The sequence below is a fragment of the Trichoderma evansii genome (assembly GCF_050947405.1).
Source record: "Trichoderma evansii strain SZMC 28006 chromosome Unknown GGI43scaffold_16, whole genome shotgun sequence".
Classification (NCBI taxonomy): Eukaryota; Fungi; Ascomycota; class Sordariomycetes; order Hypocreales; family Hypocreaceae; genus Trichoderma; species Trichoderma evansii.
Window position 1 is genome coordinate 868,958 of NW_028145190.1, and position 26,787 is coordinate 895,744.

Here is a 26,787-nt window from a genome sequence, read left to right on the forward strand (position 1 = left end):
ATTTTCCCGAAATTATTTTAACTTTTCATCTTCCATACGTGCGTAAATTTAAAAAAAAAAACTTATAAAATGGGATTGGGGGCACCCCATTCCCCCCCCCCCCCCCCCCCCCCACCGGCTGCCAGGTGGTAGCTGCATGTGGCTTTTATAACACCCACGCGACCGTAGCTACAAAATAGTGCTCTGAACGGTGTACAACACTTCAAAACATTAGACGGTAGAAGGGGCGACATCTGCTGGCCTCTTTGACATTAAGGAGTTGAGGGCAGCTTTGTTGAGGTGGGGCACTCTTCAAATTTTGTAGAAACAGGTTCGAACAGGGCAAAAAAGGAGCTTTTTGGATGGAGCAGGTCTTATTTAATAGGCAAATGGAGCAGGATTTGAACAAAAATTAAAGAATATGGATTTCTTTTTGGACTTTTTTAAAAGACAAGTAAAAAAATGTGCGCTCGCGCGCGCGTAACCCCTCGCGGGACTCGAACCCGCAATCTCAAGATTAGAAGTCTTGCGCCTTAGCCATTAGGCCAGAGGGGCTTAGGAGGCTTGCTAGCTCCTTGTTGTGAAGAGCTGGTCCAAAATATGACTATATTTTTAATATGCCCCACAGCTTCAAGCTGAAAAAGAGCCTGCTTCAAGAGTCCAAAAGTCGTAGTCCAGCTCATATAAAACTACTAAAATTTTTATTTTTATTACTTAGGGCCCTAAATTGTACATGTGTTAATGCCACCTTATTATTTATATTGGCTTAATTAGCTATAGCCTTTTTAATGGCCAAGATTTTCGCCAATGTCAGTCCCAGAAACCTACCTATCTAATACATATTAAAGAATTCGTTAGCTGTTTCTTCTAACAAGCTAGCCAGCCTGCCATGCCGGCTCTATCTTGTGTGGTCCTGCCCCGCTATCAACTACAAGTCACAGTAGAGTAGCTTCAGGCAGTTGAGGCGGTAGAAATAGTAGATTAAAATAGCGATAATTTGCTGAAATTGCCACGGCTGGGGTGCTGGATAATAAGTCCCAAATTTTATTGACGGACAGGCCGCAAATTGCCCGTCACCAACTGCACAGACTGAGCCTCCGCTAATCGTAGGTGCGATACTAGGGATTGTGCCTGTTTCCGTCATGGCATGATAGTTGAACACAACCTGTCAATCACAGATAAACGAACGCTGTAGGCTCTTAGATAGCTGAAACTATGACTCAGATAGCCGCCAAGTTTAACCAATTGTATGTGTATAGTTGAAGAGTTCCTCTTGGTGAAGGAGGGAGCAATACAGAGAGTAGGAGGTCACAGCTGATCTCTATTGAAGTATTCTATTGGTAGAAGCGACTATGCTATCGCCCAGGTACTCTCCTTCTTACTGACAACAAGGCTTATACATAATCATCCGCATTCGGACCGCATGCCACATATATTGTCTAACAACTATTGCGTAAGACTCATGGACCTCTGTTTCCCAAAGGTATCCTCACAGGCCGTTAGCAATGAAAACAACACCCCCTTCCCTCAATTCTAATCACGGAGTCCTTGGAGCACTTCCATGAAGACCTCAGTCTTGCCCGAGCGCTTGAGCATCATCATAGGTCAAATATTTTTAGAACAGATACTACACGATGGGCACTTGCCCTTACAGCTTTGCTCAAATCACGGCGGAGGGGGAGAGCCAGCATATTTATAGTGCCTGGCGCTGCTTTGAGCACTTCTTTTGGCCTAGCTTTTAGAGTTTAACGAGGTACAAAATTCAACAAAACCATCCCCTACACTGCAGCAAAAAATCAATGTAGCCAACACTACATACTATCTCGTATTAGATATTATATAGCGCGCCGTCAGAGTAGGTATATAAATCAATCCACATAACATACCGCCGGAGTTAGGCCGCAATATTCTAAGGCCATCTGAACGATCAGGGCGGTATTAAAATTTCTCTCAAATATCGCACTTGGTGGGGCTAATAGACTATAAAAAATGTATAAAGTGCACATATGCGTTCCGGGGCTTCAAGCTTTTTTGGGGGGACCACTTTGTGATGATAAGCTCTGACTGGATTTGGATTTTTATTTTGAACTCTTTTAAGTCTATTTATGAAAAATGTGACTCATATTGGCGTTCTTCCATAGGGCCGAGGCCTTAAAGTTGGTATATACTTCCTCGCTGCTGTATTCGTCGAAAATATGGAGTGTACCACTATATTTACGCATGGCTAGTAAATATAGCTTGAGAGTCAGAAGCGTACTGAGAATGACATAATGCTTTGCTATATGACCCAGTCAAATTCTAGCTCAGGCTTTCTACAACAAAAATTCGACGCATGACCAGACCAGCATCCGAAAGATGGCTTGATACTTGTGGCACCAACTTCTTGAACTCCAATAAGTAGCCGCCTCAGGCCTTGTTCAAAATGCTCGTCGACTCCATCACACTAAGTTCCCTCATTTTTCTTTAGCCCAGGCTCCCAAGTCTCCAAAATATTTTTCTGGGTCGTCACCGCGCCAATCTCGTAGTGCGAACCATTGGTGGCGTGCGTCTCGCCCGGCCTTGATCGAGCGCTTATAGTCAGGTGCATTAGAGAAGAGGGCCTGCACAAAGGTCTTTATTAGCCTATAGTTTTATATCAAAAACTATCTAAACGAAGAACATACCTCAAAGTAAAACCTTGACCATGTCGCAGCTTCCTCTAGCTCGTCCGCTGTCATGGTGTCTGACAAGCGCGTCACAGCGGGATTTGCATTTTTATCAATCGTTAAGTCGACTATCACTGCCATCAACGGGTCAGATAGAATTGCCGGCACAATACATTCGGTCTCCCAGTCGTATAAAGACGTTATACGAGGTTGCTGATTTACGTTCATTATAATCGACATGTTGTGGATGCCAAAATCACCGTGATCAATTACGAAGCGGTATAAAATATCCTCGTCGCCACCTTTAGGCATAATATGAGGAATAAGAGAAAGAAGTGACTTTTTCGCTGCTGCAGCGATCGGACCGACCGTGTTGTGATCATCTCCCCATCCAATCATATCTCCGACGTTCTTGATGGTTGCTTCGATCTTAGAGATAAAGAGGGCGATACAAAATTCGCGAGTAGGAGCAACAGGAACAGGGAAGGATTCGCGCTTCTGTTCAAAGAGGCGCTCACGAAGCCATTCAACAGCGAATTCGGGCGGAACTTGGTATTTATACAGTGATGCTAGGATGTTAGCTGCTTGTCCTAGGAGACAGGACTGTGAAAACCGAAAGTTAACGCATGAAGTGACAGGACCGATGAAAGTTCATGCCTGATGAGCCGGGCTGAGGGTGCACCAAACGTTATTTTCTCCTTGACTTCTTTCAAACACCATTAAGCGACGGCCTACGATATCTTCAGGTCAGTCAAGCTTAGGACCTTCGTGCAACTTGGGGATACGGTAGTAAAGAAGGCGAGAAACCAAGATATCAGGCTCGGGCAGCAGGAGCTTATACACCTCGGCCTCGAATTTCACCTCAGGCACTTGTTTATCGATTGGGAAGCCGTCAAAGTCTGGCATATTAACATCGCCACGAGCCAAGCGAGCCACAATGTCCATTCCATTGGATAGCTTGATGTGAATTCCCTTTCCCATCCTCGTGACCTCATGTAAGTATGGCGTGTTTATGGAGTGTTTGTTCACAACTTACGTAGTTATTGGAGCCTCTGGACACATATGGAATATCCTCCACTTGGGCACAGAGATTCTCCGCAATTTCTTGAACGAGGAGGTTCACGTCCCACTGATCATGAAACGGACTCTTACCAGCGCGGACTAAAGCGAGCAGATGCTGGCCATCAAAATCGATACCATCAGGCATCTTTGGCCAGCTATCACGAAATGTCATTGCGAATCGGGTAATATTACGAATGTATAATTTGACAAATGTGCAATTTGTGTTGGCACATGAAAGAAGAAAAGGGCCAACAACCAAAATGCGCTGGCACAATACTGACTTCAACGTCCTGAGCATCAGGAGAGAGATTTCACTAGGACTAATTAGGCTTGGTTCAACTTTGCTAGCTAGGCTCTGGCCAGGCTTTTGGTAGCCTCCATTTTTTAAGCTATTAATGGTGGCCCACTACTCAGTGTAAGATCTAGATATGCTACCTATTATTTTCCAGGCCTCGACGTGTGTCTGGTGTCTGCCACATTTTCCATGGACCGCTTCATCGAATTCAAAGGCTACTTGGATGAATTTGCCTCTGTCGTGGGTCTCACTACCATTACTAGAGACAACAACGTTCACTTCACCTATTATTATTTTAGACCAGTCATCTTCAGCAAGCCCCATGCGTTTATTTTGGGCAAAAACAGAAAGAAGTTCTTGCAAAAATTCGGTTGATGGTTCAAGAGTTTCTGCCCCATTTAGGATGTCAATCATTATACAGCTAAAATGTATTGAGGACAGAGTGCTCACTGGTCCCATCACCTAGTAAAGATACAGTATATATAGCTTGTACTAGGTATACCATAGGAATAAATGAGCATCACAACTTTCAAAAATTCGCTTAGCAGCCTTGGATTATCATCACATATTATGCGGTACTATCTAAACTACTTTATCGCTAGATGTTACCATCCAAACTAATGCTCAGGGTGTTGAAAGCCTTTTCTTCTTGATGCATGATCATAGTAGATGTGGTCTCTAGTAGCGGGTGTACTATAGTTATCCAAAGACAAGGTTTATTATCTGTAATACATCACCTCCTTTCAACAAGCCGCCTAGTGCTTAATCGGAATTTCATCACCGTTGATTGGTCAACGGTCACGTGACTTGCCCGGTTAGCTCAATCGGTAGAGCGTGAGACTCTTAAGAGGGACACACGTTCTGATACAATCTCAAGGTTGCGGGTTCGACCCCCGCATTGGGCTTTTCCTATACAATTCCAAGATTGAGATACAAAGCGGTTATTTTTTCCATATGCTTATGGCGTTTTTTTTTTTTTTTGTTTTGCTGTTGCTTTAATAACGGGTGGTAAGTATGAGAATGAATTTTGCAGTCTCTTGGCTCTGGTTATTTTATTTTGAATGTTTTAAATGAACAGCATATTCTCACTGCATTTGCCAACCAATATTAATGGTATCGGCGTGTAGAGCGAGCAGGCTAAGTAATATTGCTTGTGATCACTGCGGATTATATTACATTCTCGGCTACATTTGTGTTATCTCAGTGTTATTTATTTCCAAGACTTGCAGAACCATATTGAGCCCATATCTAATTCTTTCGCTTAGCAACAAGATTCAATTGCCTGCTGCTCGTTGCTAATAAATTAATTGAATCAATTTATTCATTTGAGCACACAGAGAACTTTCCTACGCGTCCATTGCATTTAAACTCCGTGCTTCACTGATAGCTACTTATTCAATCCAACTACCCTGTAACAAGTACGTAGGACTACGGATTTCGCTGCGCTGCGTCCAAAGAACTGCTCTTCAGCGGAAAGAAAAATTAAACCGGATTCTAGAACAAATCCCAGCAAATAAGGTGGTGGCTTTAGATCGATCGGATCAGATCCATTAACTCTTGTTTTTAGTGTCCGACCGTGCCCCTGGCTGTGCGTGGTTCGATAGATATCTGGGTTGGGAATAGATGCTGCTCTTCTAGGATAGAGTCGTAAATGGGATTAAACACACAACTTGGACGGATTGATGTGGGAGTTGCGTCGTTTTGTCTTAGTCCCTGGTTCGGAGTTATGGGTGAATTGCCTACCATGCACTAGTTGGTCGTATCTCCGACTACCGCTTGCCCTCGGAGGATGGTCTAGCGCTTGATTTAATAATTTATTAAAATTTAATAAATTCCATTTTATCGAATTTATCTATTTATTTATTCGAGATAAAATAAATTTAGTTTCCTTGACTCATGTTTTACTGGCTGAGACCGCTATTACATAACGCTTATTGGGGTGGTTGGTTGGCCATGGCGGGGTCACTTGACCATTTCTTATCAGGTGGAGGAAGAGATAGGGAAAAGCGCAAGGTTAGAAGCGGCTCTGAGGGCCTCCAACGTCATCTAGCGATTTGAGACCATTATGGTGAGGACGGCGGTGGATTGGAGTTGTAATTGGATGCAATTATGTGTAGCAAGGAAGTTAACCTCCTGCTTGATGGGGTAAATAACTTGAGAGGGTAAATAACTTGATGTGGTAAATAACTCGACAGGGTAAATAACTCATACATACCTACATATATAGATATGTTCATGAGCAGAGTCTCTGTATATAGGTATTAACGAATACGTGAGTAAACACAGTAGGCACACGTAGTTATCGACTGCCAGGCGGTGTGGGCAGGCAAAGATAAGGGTCCTCGTCTCAAGGAATGTACAGTATGTGTACGTGTGTGGGCTGGCTACATGCTTTTGGTGCCTGTGATTTTAAATCAATTCCAATAAGCCAGGTTTGGCATCAAACCAGCGTTTCAACGATAGCCATTTTTGGGCTCTCGCCAGCAAGAAGCGCTGCTTCTTCCTCTTTTCGGGCTCATCTCATGGTCGAGAATCCCGGCGGCCGCCCCCGTTTGACATGCCCCGCGGTGGGGTCTCCGGACGCGGCGGCTTTGCCGACTGAAGCCTTTTAGCATTAATTCCCCTTGCCCTGCCCTGAGTAAAGCGACTTACTTATATAGAGTCTCTGTTTTCCTCTAAGTTACTAGTTCGTTCCTCTGCTCAACTCCCCTTTACCTCTAAGTTACTAGCCCGATCCGCCAGCCAGAGGCAGACGCGCACACACACGCACACATGGATTCGAGCGCCTCTGGTTGACCTACCAATTGTAGGGGCCGAGCCCGCACGCGAAGTGCTCAGTCTCGGCTCCCAGACAGTAGCAGCAGCAAGCAAGGCGCAAGCATGGCCCCCCCTTCTGAGCGATGAAAACGGACCGCCGATTGGGGACACATGTGACCGGAGGAGTATATTTACTGGTGCTGCTGCCCGCCTGAATCGAAGCTTCAGTTTTTTTCCTCTCTCTCAGCATCACTCTCCACAAGCTTCAAGCCAGCAATCTACTTCTTCATTGCTCTTGATAATCAGAATTTGAGTCCTTACGGATCTATTTTGACTTCGACCACAACCCAATTGCCCAACATGAACACCAGCACCGTCAAGAGCCACTTCCTCACACACCCGGAGGATCTCGGTATTGTCACCGTAGGCTTCTCTGGTGGCCAGGTACGTTTCTATACCATCTTTACAGGCCACTTTAAGCTCGAATGCTGACATGGCATGCAACAGCCCAAAGCCGGCGTAGATGCAGGCCCTACCGCCCTCATCGAGTCTGGCCTCTTGACCCAGATCCGAGAGGAGCTTGGCTACAAGCTGCACGGCGATGAGACGGTCAAGTTCTACAATGACCACACTCCCGCCTCCGACCCTGACTACCGCGGCATGAAGAACCCTCTGCTTGTTTCGGCTGTCAACCGAAAGATTGCGTCTGAGACATATGAGCACTCTTCCAAGGGCCGCCTCACGCTGACCCTCGGCGGTGACCACAGCATTGCCATTGGCACCATTGCTGGTACCGCCAAGGCCACGCGCGAGCGCCTGAACCGCGAAATCGCTGTCATCTGGGTTGATGCGCACGCCGACATCAACACCCCCGAGACCAGCGACAGCGGCAACATCCACGGCATGCCCGTTGCTTTCCTCACTGGCATCGCCAAGGAGGAGAAGGAGGAGTACTTTGGCTGGCTCCAGGATGATATGCGCCTGAGCGTCAAGAAGCTTGTCTACATTGGTCTGCGTGACGTGGACTCTGGAGAGAAGCGCATTCTGAGAGAGCATGGCATCAAGGCCTTCAGCATGTTTGATATTGACCGGTAAGTCCATGACTACGAAACATTCCCTAATCAAGCCCCAGAGAACAAAAGCTAACCTTTGCAGACACGGAATTGGTCGCGTCATGGAGATGGCCCTTGCTCACATCGGCAACGACACTCCCATCCACCTGTCCTTCGACGTGGATGCCCTCGACCCCATGTGGGCTCCTAGCACTGGCACTCCCGTCCGAGGTGGCCTTACCCTGCGTGAGGGCGACTACATCTGCGAGTCTGTCCACGCAACTGGCAACCTGATTGCCATTGACTTGGTGGAGGTGAACCCCAGCCTTGCTGCTACTGAAGCCGGAGCGCAGGAGACCGTCAGAGCCGGCTGCTCCCTTGTGCGCTGCGCACTTGGTGAGACTCTTCTGTAAGCGAAATACCTGGTTTGGGAGCATTTTTCTTTCTTTTTAATGTTATGGTTTTTTTCATGATGCAACGGAAATGTATGGGAACGGGAAATGGCATGTTTTGTATATCCTTCTGCAAGAGCAAATTGGCATGCTGCGTTGAATGATTGCTCTTTTTAGATATTCATAGATGGAGAGATGCCAGAGTCTGGAATAGAATAGTGTAACATTCATTCTACAAAGGTCAATTTCACGGAAGCTCATCTGTCGAAAGTGTAAATTTGAAGAAATTTCATTGTATCTCTATCTACATCGCTTTTGATTTCGAGCATCAGCTCTTCTATTCGCGCGCTCTCGTAAGAAAATAGACCCGTTCCCTCTACGGCAGCCGCTTAGTAAACCTCGAGCACATATCGGCCCTCTTCCTTTAGCCTCTCAATCTCCTTGGCCGGATCAACTTTCTTGCCAGAAGCCTTGGCCTCGGCCGCGATAGCTTCCTTTAGCACCGCAGTCACATCAGGCACAGGCCATGTGGGACCACAGAGGTAGAAACTGCCGCCATCCTTGATGTATGATTGCACAATGCTGTCCAGAGTCTGGCGCATTCTGTCCTGGATGTAGATCTTCTTCGGCTGGTCTCGCGAGAAAGCACTTCCGACGAGGGTGACGACACCGGCGGCGAGATAGGCCTCCCATTCCTCACCATAGAGGTACTCCTCGCGCTGGTGGCGAGAACCAAGGTAGAGGAGGATGGAGCCAATCTCCTTGCCTTGAGCCTTCTGCATGGCGCGGTACTGCACAAAGGCGCGGAAGGGAGCCAGACCAGTTCCAAGACCGGCCATGATGAGTGGCGCATCGTCCCTGGTGGGCAGCTTCATGACGGAGGGCTTCACAGATACAGTGACAGAGGCGCCGGGCTGCAGGCTGCGGAGGTAGTTTGTGGCCTGGCCGATACGAGTACGGCCCTTGGTATCGACCCAGTCGACAACGACAATCATCAGAGCGACGCTGTCGGGAGTGACGGCCTGGGCAGAAGCAATGGAGTACTCACGGCGCTTGAGCGGGCTGACAATCTTGACCAGATCGTGGAAGCTGGGGCGAGCGGAGCTGAACTCCTCGAGAATGTCGACATAAGTCACAGTGTCGATCTCAGTGCGACGCTTGAACTCAGCAGCGCCGTCATTTCCACCAAGAGCAGCGAGCTTCTTCTTCTCGGTCTCATCGGTAGCAAACTCAGACAGCGCCTCGTAGAAGCGCTTAGCAGGCTTGCCGAGGATATCGACGTTCTGCATGAGCGCCTGGTACACGGTGCGGACTTCGAAGACGTTGACGTCCTCGCGAGAAGGTACTTGGACAAGCTCTGCAGGGTTGAGGCCGTAGAACTGGACGAAAGCATTGATTTGCTCCTCATCGTTCTCGTGGTGGATGCCCAGAGCCTCACCAATCTTGTAGGTGAGACCAGAGTTGCCAAGGTCGAACTCAATGTGGAAGATGTTACGGTCGTAGTCTTGGGGAGTAAGACGGCGGTTCTCTTTGACACGGACGGTAGCGGTCTTGACGGAAAGGTCAGGACGCAGGGTGGTTTGGGTGCCATAGGCTTCCTTGAAGACCAAGCCCTGGGCAGCAATCTGCCAGTCTTGGAGCTTCAGGTCGGCCTCGGCCTCCTCCTTCTGGAATGGAACAAAGCCAGTTGGCTGGAGGCCAGTCGACAGAGTGGGGTAGACGTAGTCGGCCTCGACCTCTGCCCAAGTTGCTGGGATCTCCAGCTGGGTCAGGACTTGGTCAATAGCGCTGAGGGATTCTTGCAAGAGAGCCTGGCCTTCAACCACCTTTGCAAAGTCCTCGGAAGAGCTCTCTGGCAGAGCAATCTTCAAGAAGGAGAGCTCAAGAAGGAGCTTAGCCACTGAAGCATCCTTCTCGAAGGCGGGAGAGGCGGCAGTATCCAGAACGAAGACGCTAATCTCCTTTTCTTGAACTGTCTTGCGGAAGGCAGGTGAAAGTCGCTTTTCAACTTCATCCGCCTTAAAGTTTGGCAGCTTAATGAGAAGCTTGCCGCCGGGAACGACGCTCTTCAGGACATCAACGTCCTTCAAGACAACCTCATCGCCGACAACCGCGACATCAGCTTCGTTGATAGCATAAGGTGCTTCCAGAGCAACCTTGGATGCACGCAGATCCGTTCGGACAAGGCCACCCTGAGTGAAGTTGTCATAAGTCTCAAACAGGTGAACGTTATTGGTTGACTCCTGAGAAAGGAGAGTGCCGATGGCAGCGGGAGACTTGGCGGAGACAGAGGTGTCGACATCCCAGAAAGTGAACTGCTGGGACTTGATGAGCGAGGGAAGAGGCTTGGCCTCATCATCATTGCCAAAGATCTTGTGCAGAGTGCTAACAAGGCCCTGAGGAGTCAGGAACTGAGCAGGAGTGTACTTGATGTCCAAGACCTCGGGCTGTTGCTCAAACTTGCCAGCGAATGTGACTGCGGTGAGGACATCACCGTACAGCGCAGACTGAGTGGCCTCGTCTGCCAATGCAATTTCGCTGTTAACCTGGCCCAGCACGGCGATGGTGCGAGCAGAGGCGGGGATGGCCTTGAGGAAAGCCTCCTCGATAAAGGGTCGGTAGACGCGGACGTTGATAACACCAACCTTGGCTCCGTCGACAGCAATCTTATTGAGAGTCTCCTTGGCGACTTGAGCCTCAACGCTTCCCAGAGCAACCAGGACGACATCGGGAGTCTCATGGCCGTAGTACTCAAAGGGCTGGTAAACAGTGCCGAGCTCGTCGTTGAAGAGTCTCAGGAGTTCCAGGACCTTACCAGCAGTGTCGAGGTGCTGGTTCAACTTGCCAGCCTCGGCAACAAGCTTGTTGTACAGGTCGGCGACGCCAGTCTCGCTCAAGGCATCGACGATCCTCAGTGTTTCTCTGGGAAGACGAATACCATCATAGATGTGGAGAGTGGGGATGACGGTAGCCAGGAGCGTCGCAAACAGCGACATGTGTTGAGACTCATACGAAGATGAGCTGGCAACCAGGCCCAGGCCAAGATCTTCGGCCAGTCTCAGAGCAACATCGTAGTTGGAGACGAGACCGTCCTCGGCGCTGTAGTCTGCGGCAGCGACGTGAGCCACAAAAGGGCTTGAAAGGTTGTAAAGGAGAGAGAGCTGATCAAGGGTTCCGCGGAGGCTCTGGAGAGCGCCTGAGGGGGCAAGCAGCGTCTGGGGGATGTGACGCTTGTTGACATCGAAATCCGGGGAGAAGATGTAACCCAGAGCGAGGGCACCGGCACCCGTTCTTGTCTGGAGAGGCAGAACTGAAGGAGCGTATCCGTGGATATTCTTGCTCTCATCGGCAGCCCATTGCTTGGCAGCGACGTCCAGATCAAAGGTGTCAGGAGAGTAAGAGAAGATCTTGTCAGAGAGCTTGTAGGCAATCTGCTGGACAAGAAGCTGGGCTGTGACATATGTCGGGCCAGAGATGGCCGACAGAGGCACCTGCTTGCCGAAAGGCAGCGTGGCGGATTCCTCAACCTTGGACGGCATTTTCAATATTCGAATGCAGGCCTCAAAGGTTACGAATGAATACAAGCAGCCCCTACGTCTGAATTATACTACAGACTGGAAAAAGAGAATGGAGGAGAGGAGGAGAGGAGGAGGACAAAGAGGAGGTTCTACGAGGAGCAATTAAGCCCATGGGAATCGTGGATCACCCCGGACGGGAGCCAGCCACGGATTTGTCAGGGTCCATTTCTTTAACAAACGACTTTTTTTTCCCTGCTTAAACCCCGTGAATTCTGCTTCATTTGGCCTTGGATCTTGCGCTTCCGTGAAATTGTTGATACTGGGACAGAATCACGCAATTCACTTAGACCGCTTTGGGCCTAGCATCGATGATGCCACTCGCCGAACCCTCTCCGAAAAGACGGAAGGCCCCGCTTTTTGGGCGATTTGGGGACGTGATTGGTACGGACCGTCGGGCAGGCTTTTTGCGCAGCGAGCGACTTCCGAGTGGTATTGAAGACGTGATGATGATGGATATAATTAGCATTTGCCTATATTGCATCCATGGCAGTTCTTCCGGGATATGAAAAGGTGGATGGTGCGATGAGAGCTGCTTCATCTTCATAGCCTCGCATATATAAAGACGCAGCGAGACGGGGTAGCCGAGACGAATGCATATAGCGACCATGTGGGAAAATGTCCTAATTCAGACGGATAAGCCAATGGCTGTGGCGATTCCACTGGGCGTCTAAATTTTTTCTTCAGATTATTCGAGAATGCCAGAGCACAGTATGAAATGGGTGAAAATGACTGGCCTTGGTCTCGTATAAATTGCCAGTCTATACAGTGTTGTAAGACGACTCCATGTATCAGCTTCTTGTTGTAGTAGTAGTATGCGTATATCCCATTAACTAGCATAGATATAGACTGTTGGTTAGCGTCTGACCATTTTGCCAACGGCTTTTCATATAATTTGCGTGTAGCACAACATATAGTAGTACTCGTGGCATCTATATTGTCTCATACTGAACATCAATCTAAAACGACTTAGATAAGCAGGATATACAGTCAGCATGGAATGCTTCAAACAGCTCAATAATGCTTTGTCATTCGTGATGCCACGTGACCAGATTACACTTTCCCTCAGCTTCACCTAGTCGTCCGCACAAATACCGCGATACGGCAATCGCCACTACATATTAAGAGTAGCTGTAAATCATTTGCAGCCTGAGGGAAATGTGCCGTTGATGTCGTCACCGCTGCATTCAGATTATCAAGGCGACGCGATATCAGCTCCTCTCCAGCACCGCCACGTGTGACACCTTGCAACGCCGCAAAAAACCGACAACTACCCTTTTGCGGCGATTTCGTGCTTTCCAGCAGCCTCCATGAGCAAAACTAAGAAACAGTGACTCGCCATGTCTGCCAAAGTGTTACCAAATACAAAGTAACGCTACATTATGCACCTTGTTACTGCTAGCTGATGACTGCCACCTCCCAAAAGGGATCCCTGCTCACGCTGCACTCCTGCGACATTTGTGCCGATTTTAGCGTCAAAAAGGAGACCAGGGGCCGCTCAGCGTTGCACCTTATTATTATATATTGACGGCCAGCAATCAAGCAAGGTGGTAGTTTCTATTCTTCATTCTTCAAACAACTGGCTTCCATCTTGAATTATCGTTACTTGTTATACGAGAGAGTGTTCAATCCGGTGTCCAAGATTCATATCTCTCCGACCCTTATCAATCTCATCACCGAGCGAGAGTGTTTCACTAATACAATTTTTTGTACAACAACAAACATCCTTGATCTTTGTCAGAGGTCCATCTATCAGAACACTTCGCATCACTACGGCATCAATCCCAAAAAACGCATCCCACATCGATACTATAATTAATTAAATCGCCGATTTGGTGCAACCGCACCACAGGCTGTACACGATGGCCTCGCCCAATACCGTCACCACAGCCTATCTGCTGGGTAACCTCCACTGCCCATCATGTGTGACTCTTATCAAGACTCTTCTGCAGGAGGAATTTGGTGACAAGATTGTTTGGGTATCACCAAATCTTGTGACGTCGATTGTGACAGTTGAACATGTTGACCATTCTCCCGATTTTGTGCGAGCTATTGGCATGACGCTTTCAAATGTCGGGTTTGAGATTTGTGGAGTCGATACCACTGCCACTGGCGCCGAGGAACTGAATGACAATTCTCGAGGGGATATGGCTGATAGCGGCGGCCTCTTTGAGAGCTGGTCCAGTCTTTGGGCCCAGAAGCAGCCGGCGCCAATTCCAGAGACCATCAAGGCCGCTCATCTGGAAAACTGCGAGGCTTGCAAAGAACATAGACCACATGATGAAGAGGACGGTGGCAGCAGCGTTGACCATAAGCTCAAGTCATCATTCTCGTCGAACAACCTGCGAAAAGAACCATTAACCGACACGGTGCCGCTCGATGGCGTCGTCACAGGCGACGGAAGTCAACCTCCTTCATGGCGAGCGATGGTATCTATTGGTGGAATGACCTGTGCGGTTTGTGTTACCACCATAACCAACGAATTACAGAAACTTCCTTGGGTATTGAACGTTGCCGTTAACCTTGTTGGAAACAGCGCCACAATCGACTTTTTGGGCGCGGATAAAGAAAGGGACTTGGTCGAGGCGATTGAAGATATTGGGTACGATGCTGCCCTGGATTCGGTGGTTAACCTTAATGAGAAAAAGCCTTCATCAGACGAACGACAAATGGAGATTAGAGTCAGCGGTATCTTTTGTCCACGATGCCCTCAGAGGATCAACCAGACTTTGAAGAGCTTTGGCACACATGGCGTACAGGTTCTGGCCCTCCCATCTATGGAGCATCCCATCTTGAAATTACGCTATATTCCAAACTCTCCACAATTCACAATCAGACACATTATAAGGAGCATCGAGGCCACAGATCCATCTCTCCAGGCAAAAATATACCACCCACCGACGCTCGAAGAGAGATCTCGGGCCATCAGGGCGAAGCATACCCGACAGCTATTCTACAGAGAGATGTTGACGCTAGTCCTCGCTATTCCAACATTCGTTCTGGGTATAGTCTACATGAGCCTTGTGCCAGACTCCAATTCTACCAAGCATTTCCTAATGAAGCCGTGGGTATCTGGCCTCAGTCGCGTAGAGATTATACTTTGCCTACTTGCTACGCCCGTGTACTTTTTCGCGGCTGATGTCTTTCACGTCCGAGCCATAAAGGAGCTGAGGTCGTTGTGGCGACCTAGCAGCCGGACGCCTCTCCTGCAGCGATTCTACAAATTTGGCAGCATGAACATGCTCATGTCACTCGGAACTAGCATCGCGTATTGGTCTTCCATTGGTCAGATGATTGCAGCGGGAGCTGATGGCTATGCTGATATTCCTGAGGATCGGTTTTACTTTGACTCTGTAGTCTTCCTAACCCTTTTCCTCCTCGCTGGCCGGTTGATCGAGGCGTACAGCAAGTCCAAGGCAGGAAACGCTGTTGAAGCTTTGGCAAAACTTAGGCCAACCACCGCTCTTCTCGTAGAGCAAGATAAATTGAAAGGCCAAGTCACTACAACGATAGATATGGACCAGTTGGAACACGGTGATATCATCCGAGTGCCTCACGGTTCATCACCACCGGTTGATGGCATAATCTTGAATGGCGAAACAACTTTTGATGAATCGAGTCTTACTGGCGAATCACGCCCCATCAAAAAGGGTGAAAGGGATGAAGTGTTCGCAGGTACCGTCAACAAGGGGTCCGCAGTAGTCATCAAGGTAACGGGAACTTCTGGCAAGTCCATGCTTGACCAGATTGTCGAGGTAGTCAGAGAGGGACAAGCCAAAAGAGCGCCGATGGAACAAGTGGCCGATCTTCTGACATCCTACTTTGTCCCAGTGGTAACCCTCGTAGCCATCATCACTTGGGCTATTTGGATGGCTCTCTGTTTTACTCACAAAGTTTCCAGTGATGAGCTGAACTCATCGGGCGGCTCGACTTCCTTTGCTTTCCAGTTTGCTATTGCCGTGTTTGTTGTGGCATGCCCATGCGGATTAGGTTTGGCTGCCCCAACGGCAATTTTCGTTGGAGGAGGCCTCGCAGCCAAGTATGGCATTCTTGTAAAGGGTGGCGGCGAGGCTTTCGAAAAAGCTAGCAAAGTGGGCTGCGTGGTCTTTGACAAGACGGGAACCCTCACCGTTGGAGGCGAGCCTCAAATAACTGATTCTGCCCTATTCCCTGACGGATCTAGCGATGGGATCGACGAACGGACTCTGCTCTCCGCTGTAAAAGCTACCGAAGAAAACAGCAGCCATCCCATAGCAAAGGCCATCGTTGCCTTTTGCAACACTGGTAAAGAGCAGGTTGAGCTTGAGCAAATCGAAGAGTTACCGGGCAAGGGCATCAAGGCAAGCTGCAAGAACCAGTCTTTTGACACTGCTGTGGGTAATGAGGGTCTAATGAGAGACTTGTCTGCCTCTCTGTCTGCTCATGTTCAGAGCCTGCTGAATACGTGGAAGACGGAGGCAAAGTCGGTTGCCCTCGTCGCGACGAAGCTACGCGACGGTGGTAAATGGGCAGTCTCGGCTGCATTTTCAATATCCGACCCCGTCCGTGAAGAGACTCTACCCGTCCTTGAGGCATTGCAAAAGAGTGGCGTAGAGGTCTGGATGCTCTCAGGCGACAATGTGACCACTGCGCAGGCGGTGGCTCAGAGAGTGGGTATTCCTCCAACCAACGTGTTTGCTGAGGTTTTGCCGTCCGAAAAGGCGGCCAAGATTAGCTTCCTCCAAGCCTCGATGCAGAATAGCGGCCGCCGTGCCATGGTCGCCATGGTGGGAGATGGCATCAACGACTCGCCGGCCCTCACGACGGCGGATGTGGGCATTGCCATTGGGTCTGGCAGCGATGTAGCTATTTCGAGCGCTGACTTTGTGCTAGCCACGTCAAACCTCCACTCGGTGCTGACGCTTCTGGATCTCAGCCGCGTCGTGTTTCGCCGCATCAAGCTCAACTTTGGATGGGCAGCGGTGTACAACGTGTGTGCCATTCCTATTGCCGCGGGATGCCTGTACGCCGTTACGACGTCGAGCGGTTCGCACGTCAAGTTGGATCCTGTTTGGGCATCACTGGCCATGGCCTTGTCGAGTATTAGCGTGGTGCTGAGCAGTTTGAGCATGAGGACAAAGATTCCTTGGCTAGGATTTCGTAATAAGCAGGTTATGTAATTCTGCGATGTATACGGATAGGTAATGCGAAGGAAATATCACTGGTGGTAGTGCAAAGGAGTTATCATGGGTACTGTGTCTTGCATAGCAAGGGGTTCTATTCGGGACGTACAGCACGGTTACGCTGCAGATTGTTTTCAATACGAATTAATGATATATTAATAGTTGGTATTTGTATTTACATGTTCCAGCTTAGGATAATTCTATTATCATAGTGTCTTGTTTTTACAGTCTCTCTATTCCCGGTGCCTATGAAGCTCCACTCGAGCCGTTCAGGATTCCTATTGCTTATAAAAATAACAAAAAGGAATGAAAGAATTAATATTAAACGGTCATCGTATAATTAAATTGCAGTGGTAAGGACTAAGAGCGCTGCCTTGCGGCCTATAACGAGGCTCAGGATTCCTAGGCCAGCCTGGGGACTATTTGTTTGCATGCAAGGCTGTACTTGACATCTCGGGCTGCAAGGGCCTGTTAAGGTTAATATGCAATTATTACAGTTGGGGCCAAAAGAAGTGCCCTCTTTTTACTCTGTATAATGTACGTTACTATCTATATGAGCCAATGTCAAGGGATACGGCCAATACAGTGCGAGCGTCATTACATCGTCAGGCATCGTACCCAGGCACCCCTAATTTGCTAGTTCCACTCGCTTTAGCTCCCGAGCCTTTATTCCTAGCACGCTACATATCAAAGCTACGTGATATTGAGCTTCATTTCATTTATGTCCACCTTATATACTTTACAAACTCACAAACTGTATACTTAATACGCGTTCTCGGATTTTAATTGTGCCGTTAACAAATCCTACTTCTTGCGAATACCACCATTCGAGCTGCGGGGTAAATTCTGAGTATTACATCGTGAATCTCATCTGTGAAAGCCTCCCTAAACACACGCCATGAATCACATACCGGCAGAAGCGTGAGTTTAAATAATTCTTGGATTGAATATGAAGTGTTAAATGTGACTTGTAGTATTGCTTCGTCAGCCCCGTTCCGATTTCTTGTTGGCCCCAACCGGCGAGAATTCACCATACATTCTGCTCTCTTATCACACCAGTCCCCCGTACTTGATACGCTAGTAAATGGGAGTTTCGCCGAAGCTGCTGAAAAATGTGTCACATGGGACTCTGTGGATGAAGATACCTTTGTCAGGTTTTGGCAGTACACCTACACGGGAAAATATGCCGTTGATCTCTCGATAGCTGGACTCAAATCAGAGCCCCAAGCCGCTCAGGAAGCCGAGGAACGGACCGCTCAAGAAGCAATAGAAGCTGCTACAGTCGCCAGGGAAGAAAAAGAAATCGTACAGCTCGTTGTCAAGAGGGACAATACATTACGAGGCCTATCAAGCAAGGATGAGAGGAGGCTGATTGAACTCCAGGCCAAAGCCGCCAGGAGAGCGGCCCGCGAGGCCGAAAGGCGCGCTGAAATCGCCGAAGAAGAAGAGGAAATTGCCGATCTACAGCGGATGAGAGACAGGAGACCTCTAATGGCACAAGAAGATCGTGACCGGCTGGTCCATCTTTTGGAGAAGAAAATGGCCCGGAAAAAAGAAGAACAGCCCGCGAGCGAAGCCGAAGACGAGACTCCATCAGGAGAGCTGACAAGTCGCGAGGTTCAGTGGAATGCATTCAAGCGTCAGGGAGCTTCTAGCACGTCTTCTTCCACCAGTCTTTTTAAAGGAGCGCCGGCCAGAAGCAACCAGGCGCATGAAGATTACACAGGCACATTCCTCTCACACGCACGGCTATATGTTTTTGCAGAGTGCTACGGTATTACCGGATTAATGGAGCTTTCGCTAAATGAACTACACGGTGCTTTGGTGGCGTTTACGCTATATGAGGAGAGGATTAACGATGTTGTTGTGCTGGTGCGTTACTGTTACGATAATTTGGTTCCAGAAGCTTTGAGAGAGATGATTACTCTGTACGCGGTCTGCAAGATTGAAAAGTTGTGGGTGAGCGAGGAGTTTCAGGCACTTGTGGAGGCTCATGGGGAATTGTCGAGGTCTTTAATTGGGCACATGGTGAAGGCGTTGTAGTGGGATAGTGCTGTTAATTCTCTTCTATTTCGGGTGCAGCATTTTGGTATTTGTTTAATGTGATATACAATATTTGAAGAAACGATGGACAATTTATACACGTCTTTACATAGATATATACACGTATTGTTACTAGTCTACGCTGGCTTCTCTTGTTTTTCGCTGCTCTAAATTTGAGTATATATATATTATAAATGATACAAGACATCCTAATCGGCTTCAATCGGCTATCTCATAGTTGGTCCACTCCATCACATAGTTACCTGTCATGTGTGGTCTTTTATGTCGGCAGTGTGTTATAGTGATGACACACGATCTGCTTAGAGCTGCGTGGTGTATCAGCCGCGCGCTGCGCCTTACAAGAGGTCAGTGCAGAAAAGATACTTCAGTGGCATGTACTCTCAAAGTAATGCTAAACGCACTCCCCTTTACAACACATATTTAGAGGAATAAAATAAGATGGAATAGAATAGTCGGCAATCTACATAGTAAGATGCGGCGGGCTCATTCTTGGGGGTGGAATATTATTTTCGATTTGCCTAACGCAATAGTGGCTATTTGATTGTAGTTGGGCCTTGTCGAGGAATGTACCTTGGGGGCGGCGCAGCAGTGGATCGGGGATTTCTTCTGCTGCTGGTTAGTCAGGATGGATGGTACGAGCAACCTGGTTAGGTGTACGGGGGGGAGCTGAGCTCAGCTGAGATGGCAAGCAGGGGTTGTTGGCGAATGGGGATTGTGGATTTGGAATCGTTTTTTGTGTGTGTTTTTTCACGATACTGGACTGCGATGGTAGTTTGTGATAGTAAAATGCAGGATAATGATTGTCATGATGTATTACTAGCAACAACAAGCCAAAGGGGGCCGAAAGGGGGCCCAACAATGTTTAATTTAGCTTCTTTCTTGCTACTATGTAATATAGAGCACTGATAGGTGGTTGTTTGGTTCCATTTGTTTGCCTCCTGTGCATAGCTTTCACTGTATCACCATGTATCCATGCAAGATGGAATAAATTCACATGCTGTGCACCCAGTCCATCTAGAAGCAAACTCCAAATCAAGACCCTCTATGTTAATAGCATCCAAGGCTATTGTGTACAACGCACAAGCAAACAAAAGCTGTCATTACAAGCGTCATCAAGTAAAGCATGACACAACAGCAAATCGTTCCACCCATACATGTACCCAACCAACACCCATTCCTTCTATAAGCTATTGAAAAAGAAAAGGCAAAATAAAAACAAATAGTCTCATTCCTTTACGAATAATTTGAAAAGGAATTTGATCATGATACCAACTAATTCGCATCCTTTTTCGCTTTCGCTTTACATTACTTTGCTTCGCCCTGTTAAAAAAAGAATATGCCCCATTTTACATCTAGTCCGTTCCTTAGACCGCAGCATTCAAGTGCTAAATTCAACGCTGTTCTGACGCTGCAAGTGGTGAATAAGCCCAGCCTCGGAACCGAATACTCGCTGGTTTACCCGACTTTGCGCTGTCCCGAATACTACCTTAACCTCCCACCTGTCAGAGCTGTCAGAACATCACAAGTACGTACCGCCGGATGATCGCTCTTCCCGGAGCATTAGAATCTCCCGCTCTCGGGTTTTGCCTCCGCGGTAATTGCGTATATACTTCCACGCAGTTACGCAGTAAGGTTAGTAGTATACGAACACGATACCTGGTATGTATCAAGCATCAATGCGACTTTACAGTTTTCAGATCCCGAATCAAAGCCACGCTCGCCTACGTACGTGTAAAACCCTCCGCCATCCCGAAACATCAAACTTGCGTCATCATGTTGTTTTCTCAAACTATATCCGATCATTTGATTTTTTATTTGATTTAAACATCATCACCATGTTGGCAATTGCATACGTAGTCCCGGACGTGGCGCAAAAGCCATGTCCGCTCTCCACAGGGCTGTACCTCTTGGACAGCTCCGACCATTATTTTTCGCATGCTTGGTAAGGGAATGATGTCTTATGTTTGCTTGTAAGCAGTTTTTCCACAATCAAGAATTTGCGTCGCGTTAGCAGCAGTTAGCACTTTAATTGTTGGTGAAAACACACGAAATACAGAGCATTCACCTTGTAGTCACGCGAGCGCTGGAGCTAACGGCGGCGCCATGGACAACAAGTGCTGACACACAGTGATGATCAAGTAAGCTGCTTTGGGGCTTTCTGATATTGATAGAAATCCAAGTCTAGAGAATTGATTATCTAAACGTAGTCTGTAGATATCTCTCAAAAAAAGAAAAAAAAATTAAGCAAAAAGTAGTAGTGTATAAAAAAAATCAGTCCACTGGCCCCCCTTTGAAAGGGTTATTCGGCGCAGTAGAAAAACATGATCTGTTAATTCCCTTTCCCGAAAAAACTCCAAAAGATTCCATGACAGTTCCGATCGATTCCCTTAGAAAAAACAACCAGGGTTATCCCAACCCATTGTAAGCAGGCCCCCTCAAAAAATGCCCACACTCCTGATTTCCTGCCCCCCATCGCGACTTCGCCTCGTTGGTTTGAACCAACCCCAAATAGAAAATATGACAAAACATAGGAGCTCCGTTTTCCCCCTTGGCAAACTAAAGTAAAAAAAGAATTTGGTTTTTGACGTATGCACATGATATCCTCTCTGTATAACATATTGGTGAAAAAATGTAGTGATGATTAGGTGTTTGTTGTTATCCAAGGGCACAAAAACGGAGTACCTGTTGCAATGCTCCAAGAAGTGTCATCCCTGTCGATGCGCCGGCCATGCAGCTCTTTCGAGGGAGACAAGTCTGAGACCCAAAAGTGTAGTAGTAATTGCAGTTGATGTGAAAGAAATGAGAAAAAAGACAATCCGCGACGCCATGCTTTTCTGAAAAAGAAGTAAAACACACAAGTAGATGTTGGATAAAAAAAGAAATCTATCGGACGCTGATGGCGCTGGCGCTGGCACCGCCGAGGATACGGCCCCACACGCCGCGTCGGTGCCGCTTCTTGGTGGTGGCTTCGCTAAGCTGCTCGTATTGCTCCGCAGAGATGGTGATGTCGTAAGGCAGAGCGCGTACACTTGGCGCCTTGGCCTCCTCCTTGTCCATGATGATCTCCACAGGGGAGTCGTACAGGCTGCTTTGGCTGGTGCCATACAGGTAGGGAGAGGGATCCGACTCCAGAGGCGTAGTGGACCGGGAGTGCTGTCGGCTAGAGATGGACGAGGCATAGGAGCTGGCAGAGCTGTAGACCAGGCCGGGGGGAGTGATGGAGCCGTTGCTGATGGTGCGGTAGTGATCGGGGCTGGCGTGTCGGGATCGTGATGGGCCCCGAGATGAAACTGGGCTGGGATATCTGGCAGCAGCGTGGGCCGCGGCGTGGAACATCTCCTGCTGTCGCTTCTTCTCCTCGCGGTGGCGAAGCTTGCGGGCATAGCGCTCGGCAATCTTAGTGCGGGCGGGCTCCAGGAAGTAATCCAGCTCAGTGTACAAGTCGTGCTCGGTAATTCTCAGCTCCCACTCAAGCAGGAACAGCAGCTGCTTCTCCATCAGGTTAACCTCGGTGCGGGTGAAGCCAAAGGTGTAGTCGGCGGTGTTCATGTGAGTGTAGTTGGCCCAGTGCTTGTTCTTGGGTGAGCTGTCGTTGAGGTACTTGGCGGCGAGGATCAGGGCTGCCAAGAAGATGCGGTGGGTGGTACATCGCAGACCGCGGGCCATGGGCTGCAGCTTGGACCTGAGGCGGTTGAGGTAGACCAGGGTCGACATGAGAGTTGGGACCTGGACATTGGAGGAAACAACCAGCTGGGTGATGAACTCTTCCAGTGTGGGCAGCGCATCGTCGGTGCTGGAGACGGCCCGGGGTTCGGGGCTTCGTGGTGGAGTGGGAGGCCCGTCTCGGGTCTTTGATGAGGATTCCCGGGGTGGTGGCATGAGGGTCGAGTCGCAGGCAATGACGCTGTGGGCAGCATTGGCCAGGTATGAGATCATTTCGCGGCTGACGGGTTGATAGACGAACTGCTCAAGGGCAGCCTTGTTGAGCTCGTCCATGGAGAGATATCTTGACGCCATGATTGCTTTGGATGTGGTGAATATGAGATGAGTATGTAAGTGAGAAGTGGTCAATGCTCCAAGCAGACGAATTGGACTATCAGAGAGCAATCCAGATCTGCAAAAAAGACACAAGGCTGCTGATGATCGAAAGCAAAAAAGCAACGAAGCGAGCAGAGAGCGATGATATATATAAAGCGAGCAGAAGATCCCGGCTCACACAAGGGGTGGAGGGAAAGTGAGTGCTCAGAGATAGGTCGAGTGAGGGAGGAGGGATCAGAATCAAGATCAAGAAGCAACAACGCTAGAAAGGGAGGATCTGATCTGAGGAGGAGGAGAAGAGAAAGAGGAACACGAAGGAGGCGGATGAGAAGAGGCAGAGGGATGCCAAACGTATTAAAAGCGATGATGGACACGAAGAGGACCTGCGCATGTGGCCCTTTTTTAGGTGCGCCCAGTGACCTGTCCTGGCGTTTGGGGTGCACCACGAGGCTGTCGGAGCGGCAGCAAGTACAGCTGGCGGTACAGCCGCTAGTGCAGAGCTAGTGGGCAGCGATGCGCCACAGGGAGGGTTGGCTTAGCGGGCTTTAGCGGGGGGGTCTGCGGGCTGCAGGGGTTGGCGATGGATCAGTGGAGGGGGGAGTACCCAGCGGGCATGTACCGTGGCACGAGTAGCGTGAGCTGGCAGTGACTGCAGGCGACGTGGCGGGCAGAGGAGGGGCGGTCAGAGGAAGGCCGGCGAGGTACCTGGGCGATGTACCTGAGGGTGGCTGGGAGGGTGCGATGTCGTACGCAGGGTGACGGTGGCGGTACGTGTGCCCGAGGTAGCGACCAAGGTACCGATTTGACTCTTCACAAGGCACAGGTGCTGCTGAGCAAGGCAGGTCGACGGTCAGGCCGGCAGGGATTTCCAGCAGGGCGCTCGTTTAGAGTTGGCGCTGCGGGAATGGAGAGATTGACAAGGACAAGATAGTTGTACCTGCGGGTGGTTCGGTGCCGCGTCCGTGAACGGTGGCGAATAATGGCTGTGTTGGGTTGCTTGATATCCAACTTGATTGCTTGCTTGCTTTTTGTATCGAAGCCGATTCCCGGTCGATACGAGGAAATAAAGGCGTGTGGGCTGCAGATGACGGGCTTTTTTTTCTTAATTAATTGATGGAGACCTTGTCTTTCTTTGTCTTGTCTTTGCCGTTATCTCTAGTATGTGATATACTGTAATACCTATTAAATGAAATCCTCAGAGTCCGTGTCTGAGGGATGCCCAAGACAAAGACGAATAAAGGCAAATTAGTAACCGTGATGAACGCTAGAATCACCGTTGGTGCAGCGCAGTAAATTAAACAGCAATCCAATGGTCGTCGCCTTGTCTAAAGTTGATACGAAGACAAAGAAGGCCAAAGAAGCAAAAAGTGACGATGCGAGTCCCGAGCTGTCCGGCTCTCTCCGGATTCGTGGAGGCAAGTCCGTGTACTGTACTGGTGGTGCTAAAAAACCGCGATGCCAACGTGGCGCCGTCCGATCCAGCGGAAGGGGTTGAAGGGGAATTTCGATTTTTAGCACTGGGCAGTTGGAAAAGCTGGGGGCCTGAACGAGGCGGTTGAATTTTTCTTATGGCGTGTTTGATGTGTCTAACTCGGATTGCCTTTTCTGATGATGTACTGGTCCACTGATTCAGACGTGGCGTCAAGGGTAGAATGACTTCTTCTTTTTCCTTCCTAAAGCCGATATGGCCAATTGTGCGTGAAAAAAAAAGGATGCCGTCTAGATCGGCTTTGCTCGGCAAGAAAGTGCAAATGCGGTGAGCACGTCAATAGCTTGGCCCAAGTGAGGCAGAGTCCGAACAGGGTATTTAATTGTGATGATGCGATGCCAGACAAGTAAAAAAACCGGTTTCGGTAGGCATATATATATGATGATGCAATTGCTTTGTTTTTTGCAAGACAGTCGTTGGCGTGAGCTTTCGATGATCCAATTGGAATCCAATAGCAAATAGTACTTCGTGAACAAGGGAAACACAAGTATGCGAAAAAAGAGTAAATCAATTAAGGTGCAGCCACGCAAATGCAGGGTCCAAAAGGCAAATCAGAACAGGATCCGTCCGGCGGTCGATCTGAAGGGAGAGTTTTGTATCTTCTTTTTTCGTTCTTGTTCACACCACGCAGTGGTATGCTTATTCAATGATTGGCAGAATTAAGACGGTACGTAATTCACTGCGCAGCAGCGTTCCAGCACTCGACAAGATTCGAAATGAAAAAAAAAAAGGAAGGGTGGGAAGGATAACAAACAAAGAAAAAGGAAAGCGGAAAAAAAAAAGGAAGGAAAATTAATAGAGCGAAAGGATGAGGATGGCATCGAAATAGAAGCTCCAAAAAAAGCGTCGATGCCCCGAGTTTTTATTATTATCACGGCCACGCGTATCGGAACATTATCTTGCTTCATGAAACACGGCAAAGCGGGAATCGCATCAAAAATAGAAATCCCCAGCCATCGCAGCCATCTCCATGTGCGGCCTCCATGCATCAAACATCAAACATCAAACCTCGTTGTCGGCAAGCATCCGAAGCGGCCAGTCCTGGCGCCTAACAAACGCGCAGCCCTAAGATTGAACAGCTCCATATTTGCTCTCCAGCAAGCTCGACGATACAAATACAATGCGATACGATAATAGATAATAGCGCCCATACAACACTGGCCGTCAGCGCTGCCCTCTCTAGCCCCGTCGCGGATAGCCTGTATCCGCCTCGCCATTGGCCCGCGACGCTGCCATCTTGAAACTCAGCTCGACTTCGAAACCCTTGCTGGCGATGCTCTTCATCTCTCTGTCGCTGTCAAACGTCCATAAAAGAATCTGCCCCACCCCCTCGAAACGCCGCCTTGGAGCCAATGGCGGGCGGCTCCCGTCTTCGGCAGAATCGCTCGTGGCCAATCGCCAGCCAATCTTGGCGAGCGGCAGCCGAAAGAGGAGAGCCCCAGTTCAAGGTGAGTCAAGCAATGCCCTTGGTTCGCCGTCTGTCTCTGCCGGTTCAATACGTATGTATTACATTACTCGGTAGCCGTTCATCATGTACCGTCTGTCTCCTGTCTCCTCTCGCCCTTCCTTATCTCTCTGTGCCCTGGTCCCTTGTCCCCGGCAAGCTGATTTGCTGCTGGTGCCTTGCCGGGCTTTTTGATGCGCTGGCTGCTGTCTTGTCCAATGGATGCCCGGTCAGAGATGAGTGGCTTGCTGGGTTCTGCTGTCTTTTTTTTTCAGCTGCGAACCTCAGTTAGGCAAGTAAAAGCATTATGAAATTTGCTTATGACAAGCAATGTGAGACATTGTAGGTCGTACATTGGTAATGCGCATAGCAGTACTTGGTATGGATGTATAACAAAAAATTGAAGCATTTCAAATGTAGCAGCCTTTTCCTTGCTCGGGAAAGCCACGCCGCAGCCGCGAATCACGCCTTACCTTTTTCCTTTCACTTTTTTAATCATCTTCTCCCTTGGCCGCCCGCAAAAAGTAAGACATCAATTACTTGTAAAAGCCTAGGCAAGGTTTCCCAACAGGTACACGAGTAGGAAAGTAGATGCCTATTCAGGAACTCCCTTCAGGCGAGCCGCTCCAATGCAGGGGCAGCAAAAGTTAAAAAAGAAAGGAACGAAAAGTGTAACTACTCGTACTAGCAATATTCTTGACATCTGCATTGAACATCAACGGCCCGCAAACTTTTTTTTCTTTAAAATTATGACACCCTAAACGTCAACCTTGCGGGCGTGAAACGCAGCGTGATATGACGATGTGAGTTGTTTGAAACATAGCGTCTGTCCA

General features: G+C 48.6%; 10 protein-coding genes and 2 non-coding genes across 12 annotated transcripts in view; 7 read left to right on the plus strand and 5 right to left on the minus strand.

The window, feature by feature from the left end:
- Window positions 1-61, plus strand: part of GGI43DRAFT_410661 (SAM-dependent methyltransferase) — a 1,392-nt gene extending 1,331 nt beyond the window's left edge. The window contains exon 2 of the mRNA XM_083206639.1: window positions 43-61. The gene's annotated coding sequence lies outside the window, so the exon portion shown is untranslated. The remainder of the gene's footprint in view (window positions 1-42) is intronic.
- A 400-nt stretch (window positions 62-461) lies between these two features.
- GGI43DRAFT_t158 lies at window positions 462-534 on the minus strand. Its single transcript has one exon. It is a non-coding gene; the product is annotated as a tRNA-Arg (tRNA).
- A 173-nt stretch (window positions 535-707) lies between these two features.
- Window positions 708-1,268, minus strand: GGI43DRAFT_410663 (uncharacterized protein). Its single transcript, XM_083206640.1, has 2 exons — window positions 863-1,268; window positions 708-788 (listed from the first exon to the last, which is right to left on the minus strand). Exon 1 carries the CDS (start codon window positions 1,121-1,123, stop codon window positions 908-910), a length of 216 nt encoding a protein of 71 aa, XP_083058724.1. The 5' UTR covers window positions 1,124-1,268; the 3' UTR covers window positions 708-788; window positions 863-907.
- A 1,164-nt stretch (window positions 1,269-2,432) lies between these two features.
- Window positions 2,433-3,831, minus strand: GGI43DRAFT_385835 (3-hydroxybutyryl-CoA dehydratase; the record flags this gene model as incomplete). The annotated part of the gene is made up of 4 exons (XM_083203711.1): window positions 2,433-2,579; window positions 2,643-3,193; window positions 3,389-3,596; window positions 3,661-3,831. The coding sequence occupies 4 exons, from the start codon at window positions 3,829-3,831 to the stop codon at window positions 2,433-2,435; spliced, it is 1,077 nt and encodes a 358-aa protein (XP_083058725.1).
- A 276-nt stretch (window positions 3,832-4,107) lies between these two features.
- GGI43DRAFT_410666 (uncharacterized protein) lies at window positions 4,108-4,619 on the plus strand. Its single transcript, XM_083206641.1, has one exon. It carries the CDS (start codon window positions 4,115-4,117, stop codon window positions 4,445-4,447), a length of 333 nt encoding a protein of 110 aa, XP_083058726.1. The 5' UTR covers window positions 4,108-4,114; the 3' UTR covers window positions 4,448-4,619.
- A 171-nt stretch (window positions 4,620-4,790) lies between these two features.
- GGI43DRAFT_t157 lies at window positions 4,791-4,886 on the plus strand. The gene has a single exon. It is a non-coding gene; the product is annotated as a tRNA-Lys (tRNA).
- Window positions 4,887-6,622: 1,736 nt separating this feature from the next.
- On the plus strand, window positions 6,623-8,479 carry GGI43DRAFT_410669 (uncharacterized protein). The gene is made up of 3 exons (XM_083206642.1): window positions 6,623-7,182; window positions 7,246-7,829; window positions 7,894-8,479. Exons 1-3 carry the CDS (start codon window positions 7,099-7,101, stop codon window positions 8,201-8,203), a joined length of 978 nt encoding a protein of 325 aa, XP_083058727.1. The 5' UTR covers window positions 6,623-7,098; the 3' UTR covers window positions 8,204-8,479.
- On the minus strand, window positions 8,400-11,882 carry GGI43DRAFT_111645 (sulfite reductase subunit alpha). Its single transcript, XM_083198926.1, has one exon. The coding sequence runs from the start codon at window positions 11,719-11,721 to the stop codon at window positions 8,572-8,574; it is 3,150 nt and encodes a 1,049-aa protein (XP_083058728.1). The 5' UTR covers window positions 11,722-11,882; the 3' UTR covers window positions 8,400-8,571.
- A 1,737-nt stretch (window positions 11,883-13,619) lies between these two features.
- GGI43DRAFT_385838 (E1-E2 ATPase-domain-containing protein) lies at window positions 13,620-16,916 on the plus strand (the record flags this gene model as incomplete). Its single annotated transcript, XM_083203712.1, has 1 exon — window positions 13,620-16,916. One exon carries the CDS (start codon window positions 13,620-13,622, stop codon window positions 16,914-16,916), a length of 3,297 nt encoding a protein of 1,098 aa, XP_083058729.1.
- Window positions 16,917-17,603: 687 nt separating this feature from the next.
- Window positions 17,604-19,102, plus strand: GGI43DRAFT_410671 (uncharacterized protein). Its single transcript, XM_083206644.1, has 2 exons — window positions 17,604-17,840; window positions 17,894-19,102. Exons 1-2 carry the CDS (start codon window positions 17,818-17,820, stop codon window positions 18,960-18,962), a joined length of 1,092 nt encoding a protein of 363 aa, XP_083058730.1. The 5' UTR covers window positions 17,604-17,817; the 3' UTR covers window positions 18,963-19,102.
- A 2,631-nt stretch (window positions 19,103-21,733) lies between these two features.
- On the minus strand, window positions 21,734-23,366 carry GGI43DRAFT_111711 (cyclin family protein). The gene has a single exon (XM_083198927.1). It carries the CDS (start codon window positions 22,998-23,000, stop codon window positions 21,867-21,869), a length of 1,134 nt encoding a protein of 377 aa, XP_083058731.1. The 5' UTR covers window positions 23,001-23,366; the 3' UTR covers window positions 21,734-21,866.
- Window positions 23,367-25,319: 1,953 nt separating this feature from the next.
- On the plus strand, window positions 25,320-26,333 carry GGI43DRAFT_410675 (uncharacterized protein). The gene has a single exon (XM_083206645.1). It carries the CDS (start codon window positions 25,863-25,865, stop codon window positions 26,244-26,246), a length of 384 nt encoding a protein of 127 aa, XP_083058732.1. The 5' UTR covers window positions 25,320-25,862; the 3' UTR covers window positions 26,247-26,333.
- The last annotated feature ends 454 nt before the right edge of the window (window positions 26,334-26,787 follow it).

What these genes read in the sequence shown, in the direction of transcription:
- GGI43DRAFT_410663 (XM_083206640.1), bottom strand. Translation starts at nt 1,123, where the DNA reads ATGACGGAAACAGGCACAATCCCTAGTATCGCACCTACGATTAGCGGA.
- GGI43DRAFT_410666 (XM_083206641.1), top strand. Translation starts at nt 4,115, where the DNA reads ATGCTACCTATTATTTTCCAGGCCTCGACGTGTGTCTGGTGTCTGCCA.
- GGI43DRAFT_410669 (XM_083206642.1), top strand. Translation starts at nt 7,099, where the DNA reads ATGAACACCAGCACCGTCAAGAGCCACTTCCTCACACACCCGGAGGAT. An exon ending in TAGGCTTCTCTGGTGGCCAG is followed by an intron (nt 7,183 to 7,245) that starts GTACGTTTCTAT and finishes GGCATGCAACAG; the next exon opens with CCCAAAGCCGGCGTAGATGC. An exon ending in AGCATGTTTGATATTGACCG is followed by an intron (nt 7,830 to 7,893) that starts GTAAGTCCATGA and finishes TAACCTTTGCAG; the next exon opens with ACACGGAATTGGTCGCGTCA.
- GGI43DRAFT_111645 (XM_083198926.1), bottom strand. Translation starts at nt 11,721, where the DNA reads ATGCCGTCCAAGGTTGAGGAATCCGCCACGCTGCCTTTCGGCAAGCAG.
- GGI43DRAFT_410671 (XM_083206644.1), top strand. Translation starts at nt 17,818, where the DNA reads ATGAATCACATACCGGCAGAAGC. An exon ending in AATCACATACCGGCAGAAGC is followed by an intron (nt 17,841 to 17,893) that starts GTGAGTTTAAAT and finishes TGTGACTTGTAG; the next exon opens with TATTGCTTCGTCAGCCCCGT.
- GGI43DRAFT_111711 (XM_083198927.1), bottom strand. Translation starts at nt 23,000, where the DNA reads ATGGCGTCAAGATATCTCTCCATGGACGAGCTCAACAAGGCTGCCCTT.
- GGI43DRAFT_410675 (XM_083206645.1), top strand. Translation starts at nt 25,863, where the DNA reads ATGGCGGGCGGCTCCCGTCTTCGGCAGAATCGCTCGTGGCCAATCGCC.